This window comes from Sciurus carolinensis, chromosome 9 (genome assembly GCF_902686445.1).
Source record: "Sciurus carolinensis chromosome 9, mSciCar1.2, whole genome shotgun sequence".
NCBI lineage: Eukaryota > Metazoa > Chordata > Mammalia > Rodentia > Sciuridae > Sciurus > Sciurus carolinensis.
Window position 1 is genome coordinate 124354140 of NC_062221.1, and position 15577 is coordinate 124369716.

The following is a 15577-nucleotide window of genomic DNA, read 5'->3' on the forward strand; positions in this document are numbered from 1 at the left end:
ACCTTAATGTCAATGAGGCATGTCTTTTTACCTTGCTCTTCTTCATAGTTATCTTCACTTTTCTAGGTCTTTACTATCTCAGATAAATTTTAAGCCTAGTTTTTAAATTTGATTAAAAAAAGGATCCTGTGGATTTTGATTGGAATTACACCAAATTTGTAAATAGTTCAGGAATAAGTAACATATTCCAGCAATGACATCATTATAATATTCCCATCCATGATTTATATATACTTCTCAATTTCTTCAGGTTTCTCTTTCATACCTTGAATTTTTATGTATTTGTATAATTATATAAATGCAAAGCATATATTATTTGATTTCTTATATCTTACAGTATTTAATGTTGTATTTGAGACTTGTTTATATGTGTATGTACACATATATATATAGTCCATATACCTATAGTGTGTGTGTGTATATATATATCACATATTTGTTGCTAGTATATAGTGATAAACTAATTTTTGTGCACTGACCTTGTATCCTGTGATGGTGGTGAATTCTACTATTCGCTTTTATAACCTGAAGAGTATTGAAAATTATATCATTTGTAAATAAAAGCAATTTAATTTCCTCCCTCCCAATTCCTTTCACCTGTCTTTATACTTGTCTGTTGATTGCTCGGCCAGGGTTTTCAGCACAATAATTAATAGTAGTGGTAACAGACACCGGTTTGTCCTATTGTTATCTTTAAAGGGAAGGGTTTCACTGTCCTATCATTGAGTATGGTGTTCAAGGTTAAGTGGGGTTTTATTTATTTATTAAGATTATATATTAGGTTAAAATATTTTTCTGTATTCTGAGTTTCCTAAGTGTTATATTCTGAGTGATAAATTTTATCAATTGTTTTTCTACCCAAGTTCTTAAAAGTACTCTCCTTCTAGAAGATGTTAGAGCATTCTAATGTTGAAGTAAAAGCTTCTTCTCACGGATTCTACTGCATTTTGTGTTTTCCATAGCAGTTAAGCTGTCTGCTTAGAGGTCTACAGTCCTCAATAGCTTCTAGGCAACTCACTGGCAGGAACCTCACTTGCAGGAACCATGTTTGATTCAGTGTCGCCTCATTTCATGGCTTCTATAGGTTACTGAATATCCCTGTGTATATTTGTAGCAATAAACTCTTGAGAATATGTTCTAGAGATTGCATTTATTCCATTATAAAACCAAATTATAATTCTGACAATTATCCTTGATTTACCAAGGTAATTAGGATACACTATAAATTTGATGGAGAAAAGTTTTAGATACTACATACTTATGTTTGTTCTTACTAAAAATAACCCATAAGATGTAATCATGTGTCTCCTGAGAACCTCCCACCTTTTTATTTGTCTGTGTTTGAGGTTTTGAGATCAGACCCTGGGCCTAGTGCTCTACCACTGAGCTACAATCCCAGCCCCTGGCTTTCTTAGAGCAAATATGTTAATGTACATTTTAAATCAAGTTTGTATTTTGTAAACATCATATTAGTTACTTTTCTTTGTATCATTATTAAAACAAAAATAAGACCTCACAAACTTTGATTCCCTCAGTATGTATTTTTCAGTTTTTTCCACATCTAAGACTAAAACTATTTTAATTTAAATGATGTCTTTAATAAATGCCGAAGGCCTATTAAAATGCATTGTTTCTTCAGTGCTTTAGTAGCCTCCTGTGTTTAATTCAGAACACTCAGTTCATGATCATAGGACCTCAAGTGCCATTTGAAAATATGAAACCTTTATCTTTTAATCTAGTTTTGCTTTCATGCACAGCCTGGCTCTGAAATCACGGTTGTGATATTTATTAGCTGTCTTTGCAAAACCGCGGGTAATACATCTTTCACATTTCATTGAGAAGAAAAGAAACTTAATCCCACCAGGATCTCCATTATTAGTTCTTCCTCTTGATTTTTTTTCCCGTGGGGATTTTTATGATGACCAGATGGTGCTCTGAAGAATCCTTGGACAGATCAGCATTTTAGAATGGCAAATTAGAAAAGCAAAAACCTGTTTCTGAGTTAGTGAATTAAATCCTATATCTTGTCATCTGGCTCACTGTGTCCAAACCAGTCAAGTTTTAGTTCATATTTAATGTTATTCAATTATTTTCTTACTCACATGGCAGAATAACTTAATTTACAGGAGTGTCCTGTTTTTATTTTGTCCCACTGGGTAACAGTAATTAGTCACTCATTTGTACCCTTTCTTCCCTTGAATTCTACCAATTTTAAAGAGTACTCCATATACTACAACTTTATTGTGAATCCACTCTCCAGGAAATGTCAATTAAATTTCATCATCAGCAAAAATGTAAATGTCCTTTTCCATATTCATCACAGAGTACTTCGTCTTTCATGGAAAAGAGTTACTGAATGAAATGTTTGAGAATCAATCTGGTGGCCAATTGTTTATTTCTCAACCTGGCCAGAATTCTCGTTTTTAAGCATACCAATGTTTCTAATCTTCAAGTAGTTGTCCTCCTGGTCAAAAATCTCTTAAGCTGAAGAAATAATTATGAGGTTGCATGTTTGTCATAAAATCTTATATATAATGTAACATCTCGAAGTTTGTATTTTATGCTTTTCATCAGTGGAATAAATAAAATCAATCTTCATCTGGAGCCTGCTCACCTTTGTCTAGGGTCTTAAGTGGTGTCTAAGCATGCATGCTTCCTGAATAAACCAGATGACTAGTTTTGCCAGAAAAATACCGAATTATTTCTTTGTAGTTTTGGTAGGAATGACCAATAAAAGTACATTGGTAAGAATCTGTCTTGTATCTGACCCAGTTATCCCCATGTTATAGTCAGAATTTAACCTCCCCCCCTCTAGTTATGCTGAACAACATGGGTTTTTCCCAACTGATCACTTCCTTCCTCCTATCTATGTCTTTGTACGCAGGAGCCTCTCTGTCTGGAATATGCTTCCCTTTTTTCACTGTCCATTTACATGAATATCTACTCTTCCTTCAAAACTCTGATCAAGTGCCTTTTATGAAGTTTCCCTAAATATCTTATTCTAAACACACGCACACATGCACGCATGCATGCACGCACGCACGCACGCACGCACAGACCATGGACTAGGCTGTTTTCTCTCTGGTCCTTCACTAATACTTCATGGTCACACCAGTGATTATTTGGCTGCACTCTCTTATTAGATTTCCAGGTTTTTAGAAGTCAAGATGCATCATTTATTCATCTTCGGATCCCAGGACTTTGCCTAGTTCTGCATGGTAACAGGCTCTCTGTGTGCATTTATAGATAATTAATTGATTGAATAGTATATGCCAATGAGTGTGAAATTTATTCTTAAATTCTGGAAGATAACACAATTCTATACGGAAGTCAGTATTTGTGACTATAAGAACCAAAAGTAGGTATTCTATTTTTTTAAGTTTAATCTTTAAAGTTTTTCATGAGACAGAAATGAATCTTAAAACTCCTAGGTGAAACAGGTAAAATAAGCAACAAAATTGGGGTGAGGGTCCTAAATTTATTTGCCCAAAGTAATTCATGCTTGGTATCAAAAATATCCAAAAAGAAGGGAGAAACTGAGCAAAATAAAACTTTTCAACTAAAAGGTAATATAAGTCAGCTCCTATAATTTCTTTAAAAGTGAATCTTAATGATTAGGTTGCAAAAGAGTAAAATCTGGTGAAGTAAACATAATTCAGGACTGAATATCTCTCCTCAACTCTGATAAGTAGGTTTGTTATGGGGTGACCTCAGTAAGAAGAGTCATGTGGACCTAACTTTACCAACTTAGGAACAGTCTAGAATGTGCCAAATTACACTTTCTACTCTTTTTAGCTCATTTTAAACTCAGCCATTTTTTTACTTTGAAAATAAACAAAAGTAAAGCAAATTATAAAATTACTCATTTAACATATCTAACATTTTATTGTATTATTGCTGTTTTTCCTTATTACTTTTCCTGATAACCACAAAATATTAACTTTCTGTTAAGATCATTAAACTGATTTTTACCAAGAATGTGCCTGGATGCTTGAAAGGGGGAACACAGTTTATAAGTTCCAAAATAGCAATATTTGAAAATATTGTGCATGAAAGGGACTCTGGTATGTAGTCTCAGAATTGATTATTTTCTAACTACTGCACCTCTCCCACCCTCCCACAACTTAAAAAAAATAAAATAAAGCTTTGGGTGGAGTTAAGAACTCTTTTCAAATGTTAAACAATAACTGGAAATCCTGAAAATGTATTCTTCTTTATCCAGTGGGGAAAAACACTTTAAAGTCTCTCTCTCTCTCTTTTTTTTGGCTAGGAATTGTTTAGCAAGGGATATAGTCAATGGCTTCTATTTTGAACAGAAAGTTCAATTTTAACTGCCAAAAATATAATTCCATCTGTGTTTATTTTCCCTTCTAAAACACAATTACTTTTTCCCCCAAAACAACGAGTACATGGTCCTAATAACCCAAATAAATACATGAATACCACTAATGATTTACTTTAGCCAAAAGGTGAAATTGGTTAGAGATCTGGAGCATGTATCAAAAGAGTGTGGATTTAACTGCATACGTAAATCACACATAAAGTACATCTGTAAATTTAAATTTTAAAAATATTGTGATTAATGAGTCATTACACATTCTATGCATATTTACCAGAGTGCAGGTAACTTGAAGTGAGAAACAGGGACACTATGCCCACCACAATGTAGTTAGTGGACAGAGCAATGGACCAGGAGATAAGATCAAACAATCCCAGGATCTCTCTGACCTCAAGTTCCCCAAATCTGCATTATCTGCTAGTGCCATCTGGAACAGTACCATCTAGCATATGAAGATTACTCAAAAATAAATTTCCAATTTATAAATAAGGAATTTTAAATTGCTTTAAACCCTTTAAATTACTTTGAAACTGTAAACATCATTAAATATTTACGTATGAGCTGATATAATTCCTGTAAAAATCATTCTGACAGTTTTCTAAGGTAGAAGATGGGCTTAACTCTCTTTTCCTACCAAATCTTCCATGAGGGAATATTCAAATATTTAATTTAGAGTTTATTTGCATTTCAAAGAATACTTAAATTCCACATTTCATTTTTTATTTCAGCCTGACCTTCCCCCTATAGTCTTCAAGAGTGTCCCATAGTATGCCCTTTTTTTTTTAAGCCATGTTCAAACGGACATGATCTCTAACATCAGCCCCAGTTCTGATTCTAGAAAGTTTCTGTGGTGCCAGGTTTTCTATTCTCAGGAAGTGGAGGATGTGTTATAAGCCTGCTCAATGACACGTCCCTAAAATAGCTGGGCAGGTGACTTAGTGCCTAATAGTTCCCATTTCCACTCAGTCTTCACAGGGCACAAGTTAAGCAGACTGGGAACAGAAATCATTACAACATTCGCTTGAAAAGCAAACCAATAGGACAGCAGTCTGACCACCACTGCCATCTGAAAGCCATGGGAATTTTGACAGGAGGCCATTTTAATTTCTAATTCTCTACCTTCCTTTCCTCAGCTGCATGTGCAGAGAACTGACAGGTGCACGCTCTTCCAAATGCTCAACCCTGAAGGCAGGTCCTGTCCCTCATTGCCCTTTGTTTGGAAGCAGCTCTAAAACACATTCTTAATTAGTTTCGGGGAAATAGTTAACATATCCTACAGGTACCTATTTCCATATTGTGTTTATGTCTTTGTGTGTGTGTATGTGGTTTGATTATTTATTATTTTACGCTATTCACCCACACCTTATCTTGACCTCTAAAATTGGTTTCTGAAGTGGTTTTCTGAGTATTATGTGAAGATTTGATGTTTTCTATCTCAACTGCCTTTTATTCATAATATCTCTTTTCCCTTGTTATCTACTGGATGCATTAGACAAAATAATACCTGGATGGTAAAATAAACCAGCCATAATTAAATAATAAATGTTAACATATAAATACTTCATCATAGCAGATGAAAACATATCATTGACAACATTTAAAAATTATTAAGTACATTAGATCTATTTAAAACATTATTGTAGTACACAAAATTAAGAAATAAAACAATCATTATAAACTCTTTTCTAGTCAAGGCAACTTATACTAACATGACCATTTTGTCAAATAATACAATATACTAGGTAATGATGAGTGCTTAATATCTCCAATAAACACTTTATGCTAATAACCAATCTTTATTATGTTTCTGATCTACCATTTCGAGACAGCTTAACAATAAAATGCACAATTGCAAATGAATAGTTCCAAGTACTGACTTATGTCCAGTCATATAACCTATACAACAACATGATGTGAAATATCCCCATCACTCCAAAAGTTCCTACATGGGCCAGGTGTGATGGTGCATGCTTGGAATCCCAGCAGCTTGGGAGGCTGAGACAAGAGGATGGCAAGTTCAAGACCAGCCTCAGCAACTTAAAATAAGAAAGAAAAGAAAAGAAAAAGGGCTGGGTATATAGCTCAGTGGTAGAGCACCCCTGTGTTTAATCCCCAGTACCACAAACAATAAATTAATCAATAAAATTTAAAAGATTTTTTTTTAAAGAGCTGGGGAGGTAGCTCAGTGGTAAAGTGTACCTGGATTCAATTTCCAGGACCAAAATAAGCAACCCATATTAATTGTTTTAACCCATACCTATAATTTAGTACTGCTTGAAAACAACCAGACGAGATCAATATTGCCAAATTTGACCAATACTCACGAGAGAATGTTCCCAATGTAGGCATAGTAGGAGCAACAGTAGGGTGTGGTTCCATCGCAGCAGTATGACCTGCAGTCTTTGCCACACTGAGCAAGGCAATCCTCTGCAAAAGGAAAACCACAAGAGCACTTAAGAGTTGTGAGATCATATTCAAATCTTAGGTTGACCATCAGTTCTCAGTACACTTGATTCTTCTTTGTCAGGCTCCAAATTCCAAAACGTTTGCAAGAGTCTAAACTAGCCTTTCTTCACAGTCACACTCCAAGTTGGTAAAGGCCAAGACCGTGCTTGAATCTCCCACACCAAGCACAGGCACAGGCAGGTGGTGATGGTTGAATGAGACAACCAAGGGAGAAATGAATGAATGAGTCACCTAGTCAGTCATTCAATCTGTCAACAGAGTTCTTAGAATAGTTTTTAATTGGTGATTTTCTGATTTTAGGGTGTTATATTCTCAACCTCAATGAATGGAAAGTGTTTTTGAAATGGGTATTACCAAAGAGTGATAATTTAAAACTAATGTATGATTGTCATGACAATGCATTATATGCTTTTCCTTTAACCCCCATTTTTACCCTCATAATTAGTTTGCATACATAGGGCAACACAAATGACTCGGAAGGTGATGAGTTACTTATAGAAAGAGTTCACATAGATAATTAATTTGTGAATAATTAACAGTTTAACATCACAGGGAAGAATTCATAAGCTATGAAAGAAACATCAAGTATAAAGGGGGAAAGGGTGTTTTTGGATTAGCAGGATATGTTGGAGTCAACAAAACCAAATTGCTATTTTTTTCAATGTATTTTTCAATAAATAAAATTATACCAAAAAATATTGAGTAAAAATTGAACTAACTTTTGAAATTCTTTATTCTACCTAAGTGATTTATGTACAACAGTATAAGGTTATCACTGAGTTATAACCAGTAATATAAATTATAATGGATGTGTGGATTTCAGGCATATGATTAGGAAAACATAAAGTAGTCTGATAATTTAAGTTATATGTTCTAGAATCACCAAATAAGTCATTTTCAACTCAATCCCTGAAGATACTATCATTTATATATATTATACAAAGTTTTTATTTCCTATAAGTTATAATATTTAAAGTACAAGATATTATATTTGTGTCTACACATCCCTGAATTGCCCTCTTAGAAAAGAAAATTTAGACTGGTTTTAAATCCCCTCTTTGCTAAAATAGTTCTTTACAAAGGAATGTGTTCAGAAGGTCCCAAAGCTCATCTGCCTTCATTAATAATGCATGGCTATTGTGGAACAAGCAAGAAAGTTCACATTATCTTTCCCTCAATTTTATTTCTACTTAATAGATTAATAAACATGAACCTTGAGGTTTTCAGTAACTTTACTGAAATCCAGTCTTAAATTTCAAAGAGAAACACAAATTATTTAGATCTAAGGGAGAAGCTAATGTATGACAGTCACTGTTTTTTGCAAAGGATGTCACACTTTTGAGGCTCCTTATTTTATAATTTTCTCAGTAAGTTTTCTGTAGCTCTCTTTTTTTTTTTTAGGGCTGTTCAATTTGTTTAAAATTTTAGATTTGTCAATTATCTCTGGACTTTGCAGATACATTGCTTCATGTTCTGAAAAGAGCCCCTAAAATCACGAGACAGCCAATTCCTCACTATTCTGTCAGAGGAAGATACTAATATGTAAATAACTTCACAGGTGCCTTTTGAATGATGATCAGGGCAGTGAAACCCTCTAAAACTCTCCATGAATATCAAAGATTCAATCACTACTATTGTACTCCAATTACTACTATAATAAGAACATGGTGTTATCAAAATATTTTGAGCCAACATTACAGAAAACCAAGCCCAAAATCTTGTAGCCAAGAAACTGGATTATACCTACAGTAAACATCTAGATCATGTCACACATTGTCCATTATTTTTATGGCATTTTCTAATACTTTTGACTATGTCCTAGAATTAAGCTACTACTGAAAAGGGCAAATTTAATAGTATGGCAAATACAGTCACAATCACAACCTTTCCAAACTGAGGTTTCAATCATACCTCAAAGCTTATTTTGTTATGTTAATTGCTTTCTCTGGCTGAGTTGATGATAATTTTATGAAGATTAGACTCTGAATTGAACGGGGTCATTTTCTCACTTGTGAAAGAATGGAACATTCCAATTGTCCTTGAAAGATAAATAATATTACTTCTAATATCCAAGTTAATATCCCTGAAAATCAGCCAGTTCAAACTTTCTTCAAAGGCTTTTTAATTACAGGCATGATGTGGAAGAAGCTTCCCCTACTCACCCCGCACCCCGCTTAAGGAATGTGCAGTACAGGAAAAGCCATATCTGGTTTGAAGCACATGCTTGCAAATGGCTTTTGCAAACTATAGCTAAGGACAAGAGAGGAAGGAAAGGGAGGGGACAGAAGGCACTGGCTACAGCCAGGAAGGTAAAACCTTGACCAAATCCTGTCTTTGTAGCCTACGGTGGGAGTTGGACAATTATATAAACACTACATTGGGTCTCTTTCCAAAAGTAACCCCAGGATTAATCATGACACTTCAGATACAGAAACCTTACTGTTATTTGCAAAAATAAACGGAATGTGAATTTTAATGCATTACTTTTACAGAAAATAATTGAGAAGATAGGTGGTTTATCTACTTAAGTTTTGGTCCCATGAAACTGTCAATTCATTTACCACACTGTCTTAACTATTTTTATTTCTGTGGTGTTCCAGCATCTAGCCCCAACAGACACTTGTAATCTTGCATCTTAGTTCCAACCAAACTGAGTTACCCATCATTGCATATACCCAGCTCATTGCTTATGCCTTTGTTCACCCTATATGCCCTACCCCATCTCCTCTTGTCTGGGGCATCCCTATTTTTTGAAAATCTTGCCAGCAAAATCTCAGAGCGTGACCTCTGCTTATTTTCCAATAAATAGGGTAAGCTTAAAAAGGCCTCTGAAATAAGGAGTTCAGGAATAAACACCAAATAACTCATTAACTATACATTTCTTATGAAAGACACTAAGACAACCTAGCATTGAATTGGGATTACTTTGCAGTTTACTAGGTAGGAACTGAAGCACAGAAACAGGAATGGAAGATATCCCTAGGAACCACCTATGCAGTGGGCCAACCCTTCTAGTTTCCTGAGCCCTAGAGAGCTGGGGACCTAGCACTAAGAGAACTGGAAGAAGAGAAGGACAGAAGTGCAAAGTAGAAACTTTCAGGCCACCAGAGGGAATAAAATACACACAAGAGTAAGAAAAACTGGTTTAGTGGAGTGGTTGGGTAAGGGTAAGCAAGGATTAAGCGTATTTCATTTGTTTATTGTTTTTCTATTCTTATTTTCTTTTGATAAGCAGAAGAGGAGGAAAGAATCATCATTGTTTCAAATGAACTAATAGATTTTTACACAAAACTAACATGAATGCAATTGATACTCCATCACATATGGAAAGCCTTATAGGAGTTAAGTAAAAGGAATGTTGCAATCTTGGATTCCTCTCATAGAAGGAGACTTTTCTACTTCTACGAATTTCTATATTAGAAAGTCAGCATTTCCCCTACAATAAAATATCTTTAAGTGAGTGCTTTTAGACATCCACCATTTTGCATTTTAATAAACAGATCAAAAATTTCTATAGAAGTTATTCTGACTCCTTTCTGTCAAAATTGGATAAGAAATTCAATTCTCTTGATGCTCAGGTAATGAAGTAGAAGAGCATCTTCATTTCATTTGCAGTATTTTTGTAAAGTCTCAAAAGGTAAACTGCAAAGTTATTCATATACTTAGCATTGCAAGGTCATGGGTAAGCCTGTGATTTTTTTGTCATAGGAACTTAGAAACATGAAAACATTTTACAAAGAACTTTGCTGCTGTTATTTTGTGAACCAAACAGATGCGAGGAGCACATGTGTAATCAACTTTATACTTGAATAACCAATGAAAGGCCATTGAGGGCTCTGTATCAATCACAAAACAAGAAAACTCACTTTGCTTCATTAATTATTAGCCATTCTCAGTAAGAGTAAATGGAAGGAGGAAAATGAGATGCCCTTCACGTAAGAGTGCTTAACTACATCAAAGAAAAGAGATTAGACTCTGGGTGAATTCATGCCTCTCAAAAACTGTGTTTAACTCAGAGCATCTAACTGACCAGCCTTCAATACTTGTGAATCTCCTAAAGAACAAAAACAAAAGTGTAAGGCTTTTATTTCTAAAAGGAAAACAAGAAAAACAAAATCAAAAACAAGAAACCAACAGAATATTCAAAAAGTCCGAGATGGAAGGGATCATGAGTAAGCTATAACAAAATGGAAATTTCACCAAATTGGATTATTTTTAAATTCAGCAGCGCCTCTCTGCTTCAGGTGCCTTTGGAAAGCGCTTTCCCATTACCCCTTAGTCCCCGCCCTCACCCCAGATTCCCCTTGAATCCTTGATACTTTGTGCCCTGCTTAGAGTGAAATCCCCCAGTACTGGATTGCGGTATCCAAGTTGCTTGGCAGAGAGAAAAAGAGGGGAAAAAGCAACAGGAAAAGTTAAAGGAAAGAAAAAACAAAAATTCAGAAACAAAAGGCGGAGCAGAGGTCTCAAGCGAGCTGGTTTCTGCCGTCGCCTCGCGGGGACCCCACAAGGTCTGCCTCCTACAAAGGTGCGTTGGCCCAGCTGGGACCTGATCGAAGTCCCCAGAGCCCGGACCTTCTCCCTCCTCCCTCCATCACTGACCTGCGTAGACAAAAAGCAGGACCAACTTCGGAAGCAAGACCCCTGGATGCCCGGGCAGCCTCAGGGCGTCCATCCAAGCCGGTGGCCCGAGACTGAGCGCCAGGACGGACGGACTGACTGGACCGAGGCTGGAGCGAAAGGAACGCGCGGAACCGGGAGGGAACGGGAGGATGGAGTGCCGTCAGATGGAGAGAGCAGCTCTCCTGAGAGCCAGGTCAAGCGGGGACCTGGCCATGGCCCAGCGAGCCTCTGAGGAGAGCCGGCCCGCGCGTCGGGCAGGAGGTGCGGGGCTCCGGGCTGGGGCGCGGTGGCGAGGACCCGGGGCGCCGGGGGCTGAGGACTCTTTGTCCCTCCCCACGGTGCTTGGGCACCAGGGAAGCGACTGCTCTGGCGTCGGGGGCCACCCAGGCTCACATTTCATCTCCGCGGTGGCACTAACGAGGGGCAGAGGGCGGGGTGGCGCGACTCCTCCCCACTGTGCGGCGCTTCCTTCTGTGCAGTGCGGACTCGGCCTTGTCCTGAAGGAACTTTTCCTAACCCTGTCTTGGCTGTTGCTATGGTGTTTAACCAGCTCCTTTTTCTCTCTGGCCTCCAGCACTATATTTTCCTTCATCGGCAATGGATAAAAAACATCGCTTTTTATCTTTAAACAAATGAAGGGAATTTTCAGGGTTGAAGGTATTTGGACAAAAAAATGACAGTGGAGAAAACCAGGAGAATTGGAAAGTCCAGAAACTGTATGGTATCTTTGCTGAAAGCTGATAAAATGTTTTTATTAAATACATGAAGCATGCCAGTAAAGAAAGGGAAAACTAAACAAAACAAGAATGTACACAGTCATTGCTACTGTTGAACAATATTCTGGAGTGACTGCATCGTGCCATTAGAAAAGAGAAAGAAAAAAGATTTTATAAAGATTGGAAGCAAAATTATTAGCAAGTGAGATGCTTGGGTATGTGGAAGATCAAAGGGAACCGACTCCAAAGCTCTTTTCTAAAAAAATCAATTTTTCTTTCTTGCAAATAAAAATCAGAAAGTACTCAGTGTTATGAAGAAAGGAGAGAAAATCGAGGGGGAGTAAATATAGATACTTCTCTTAACTAAGAGATAATAAGGCTTCCAAACTATCCTATAAATTTGAGAACAAAACTACTTCAGTAAAAATACCAACCTGATTTTTTTTCAAGCTAATTTGATCCTAAAGTTTATGTGTAAACATAGAAGAACATACATTTTGAAATGAAATAGTGCATGGGACTAACTTTAGCAGATATTAAATATATATTATAATATCACAATAATTAAAACAGTTTGGATCAGCCATTGGAATATATAGGGTCAATTGAAGAGAACAAAGAAACCAAAGGCAGACATAATGATGTACAATAATTTAATTTATGATAAAACAGTGTAATAATGGGAAATGACAAGTTATCCAATGAATTAAGTTGGGACTATGCATAGGCATATTTGGAGCCTTACCTTCTTCCATTGAAGTCAGTTCCATATGAATTAAATATTTAAGAATTTTAAACATCCAAATATGAAAATATTAGATAAAAGAAAGAGGGGATGACATTCAAATAATTTTGAAAGAGGAAAGTCTTTTCTAAACATTTCCCAAATTCAGGAACCATAAAAGAAAATATTGACCAATTTGACTAAGTAAGAATTAAAATGTTCTGTTTATAACATGCTAATCATTTGACTGATAAAAACATTTGCAATTCATAGAATGAACAGAGCTGATACCTTACTATTTAAGGAACTTAAAAATCAATAAGAAAAATAATCAATAGAAAACCAATAATAAAAAGAAAATCATCAATAGAAATTGATATTAACAGACATTCCATTAAAGTGTGTGTGTGTGTGTCTTGTGTTACAGGAAAAAGCTCATGTGTGAGATGACGCAAGAAGGTATAGAGGTGAAATGATTGGATTATGACATCCTTAACCCAATCAGTGAATTAATTCCCTGAAAAGGATTAACTGAGTGGTGACAGAAAGCAGGTAGGGCTGGAGGAGGTGGGAGTCTGCCTTTGGGGTTTATATTTTGTCCTAGTGGGGAGAGCTCTCCCTTTCTGCTTCATGTCCCGAGCCACTTTCCTCTGCCACACTCTTCTGCCATGATGTTCTGCCTCACCTTGAGCTCTGAGGAATGGAATCAGCCACCTATGAAATGAGACCTCTGAAACTTTGAGCTCCCAAATAAACTTTTCCTCCTCTAATGGTTATTGTCAGGTCTTTTGATCAGAGTGGCAAAAAAGCTGACTAAAATAGAAATTGGTAACAAGAAGTGGGATCACTGCTTTGTCTAACCTAACTATGCAGTTCTGAAACAGAGCTTTCTGAAATTTGTGGGAGGAATTCTGAAAAGTTTGGAGATGCAAGCTTGAAAAGCTTTAGATTCTGGTGGAAGCTCAGTAGACTCAAATGCCAACAGGACTGTGAATAGTAAAGGGGGAACTCAAGGTTTCAGAGGAAAAGGAAGACACTTGATATCTGGATTAGAGGCCATTCGTGTTATGTTCTAGTTAAGAAGTTGTCTACTTTTTACCCATGTCCTGCGATTTTCTGTTAGGCTCAATTTAAAGGTGATATACTTCTTAATCTGGTGGAAGAAATTTATAGGTAGCATAACATTCAGGTAGTGGCATGGATATTTCTGGTGGCTTTCAATCAAGTTTATTGTGATAATCAGGAGCAGAAAGCAAAGCAGAAAGATATGAAAAAAATTGCAGTTTGAGCAGAAAACTGAGGTTATGCTGTGGTTGTTAAAGACATTATAGCCACTAATGAACCTCCAATGACTTTGCCCAGAGACAGTTAGAAAGATGGCTTAAGGGGTCTCAGAAATTGGCAAGATCACACTCATCTCAGGCTCAATGAGAAAAAGTAAAAATTCCTTTGAGAAGAGACCAGTGGGGCACCCTGCTTGTACAGGGCAGCCTAGGAAGTTGCTTCCCCATGCTCAGCCTCACAAGTACTCAAAGACTGCTGCAGTTATGGTCTCTGGAGGCTTGACTTTTGCTCAATATGGCAGCAGACCTTGGTGGCAACCGCATGGTACTGGTTCTGCAGGAATGCAGGATGATGGGATTAAAGGGTCATGGAGGCTTCCACCAAGATTTCATAGGAAGACTTGGAAGACCAGGCACTATCCCAGGGTCAGAGTCCCTGCAGGTTGCCCCTGAGAAGGTGATGTGTGGATATGTGAGGAGAAAACCAAAGCTTCAGTTGAGAGCCCTGAGATTAAGAATTGCCAATGAAGTAGGACATGGACTGAGGGAAGTTTCAGGAATTGAGCAGAGGTAAATCAACAGATAGGCCATGTGGGCTGCAACCAGCAAAGCTATAGGGACAGAGCTGTACAAGCCCTCTGGAAACATCATGATGCCATGTACCCCAGAAACTGGACGTGGAGCTGCAGGACCTGTTTGCCCAGCTGAGTTTTGCTCTTGCTTTGTTTCCATTCCTTCTTTCAATGCCCCTATTTCTCCCTTGTGGAATGGAAATGTTTACTTTGTGCCTTTATGTATAGGGTATAGGTAACTGTTGATTTTTATAGGAGTTCACGCTATGAGATTGCCTTGAATCTTAAAAATTATGAGCATTAATGATATTTGTTTTATTTTTAAATTTTGATTCCTTGTACACGAATGGGGTACAACTATCATTTCTCTGGTTGTACATGAAGTAGAGTTATACCATTTGTTTGTGTAATCAAACATGTATATAGGGTAATGATGTTTCTCTCATTCTATTATCTTTCCTTCCCCCGTCTCTCCCCACCCCTTATTTCCCTCTACACAATCCATCCTTCCTCCGTTCTTCCCTTACCCAACCCATTATGTATCATCGTTCACTTATCAGGGAAAACATTCGACCTTTGGATTTTGGGATTGGCTTATTTCACTTAGCATAATATTCTCCATCTCCATCCATTACCTGCAAATGCCATAATTTTATTCTTCTTTATGGCTGAATAAAATTTCATTGTGTATATAACACAATTTCTTTATCCATTCATCCATTGAAGGGCATCTAGGTTGCTTCCACAATCTGGCTATTGTGAATTGAGCTGCTATAAACATTGAGGTAACTGTGTCACTGTAGTATGGTGATTTTAAGTCCTCTGAATATAAACCAAGGAATGTGATAGATGGT

At 36.8% G+C, this 15577-nt stretch overlaps 1 protein-coding gene across 1 annotated transcript in view; it reads right to left on the bottom strand.

Annotated features, from left to right (window-relative positions):
- The window catches only part of Cyyr1 (cysteine and tyrosine rich 1), a 119462-nt gene extending 107631 nt beyond the window's left edge, over positions 1–11831 (bottom strand). Inside the window, exons 1-2 of the mRNA XM_047564923.1 lie at positions 11408–11831; positions 6664–6766 (exon numbers count right to left, since the gene is read on the bottom strand). Coding sequence (XP_047420879.1) covers positions 6664–6766; positions 11408–11480 — 176 coding nt within the window. The 5' untranslated portion in view covers positions 11481–11831. The remainder of the gene's footprint in view (positions 1–6663; positions 6767–11407) is intronic.
- Positions 11832–15577: the final 3746 nt, after the last annotated feature.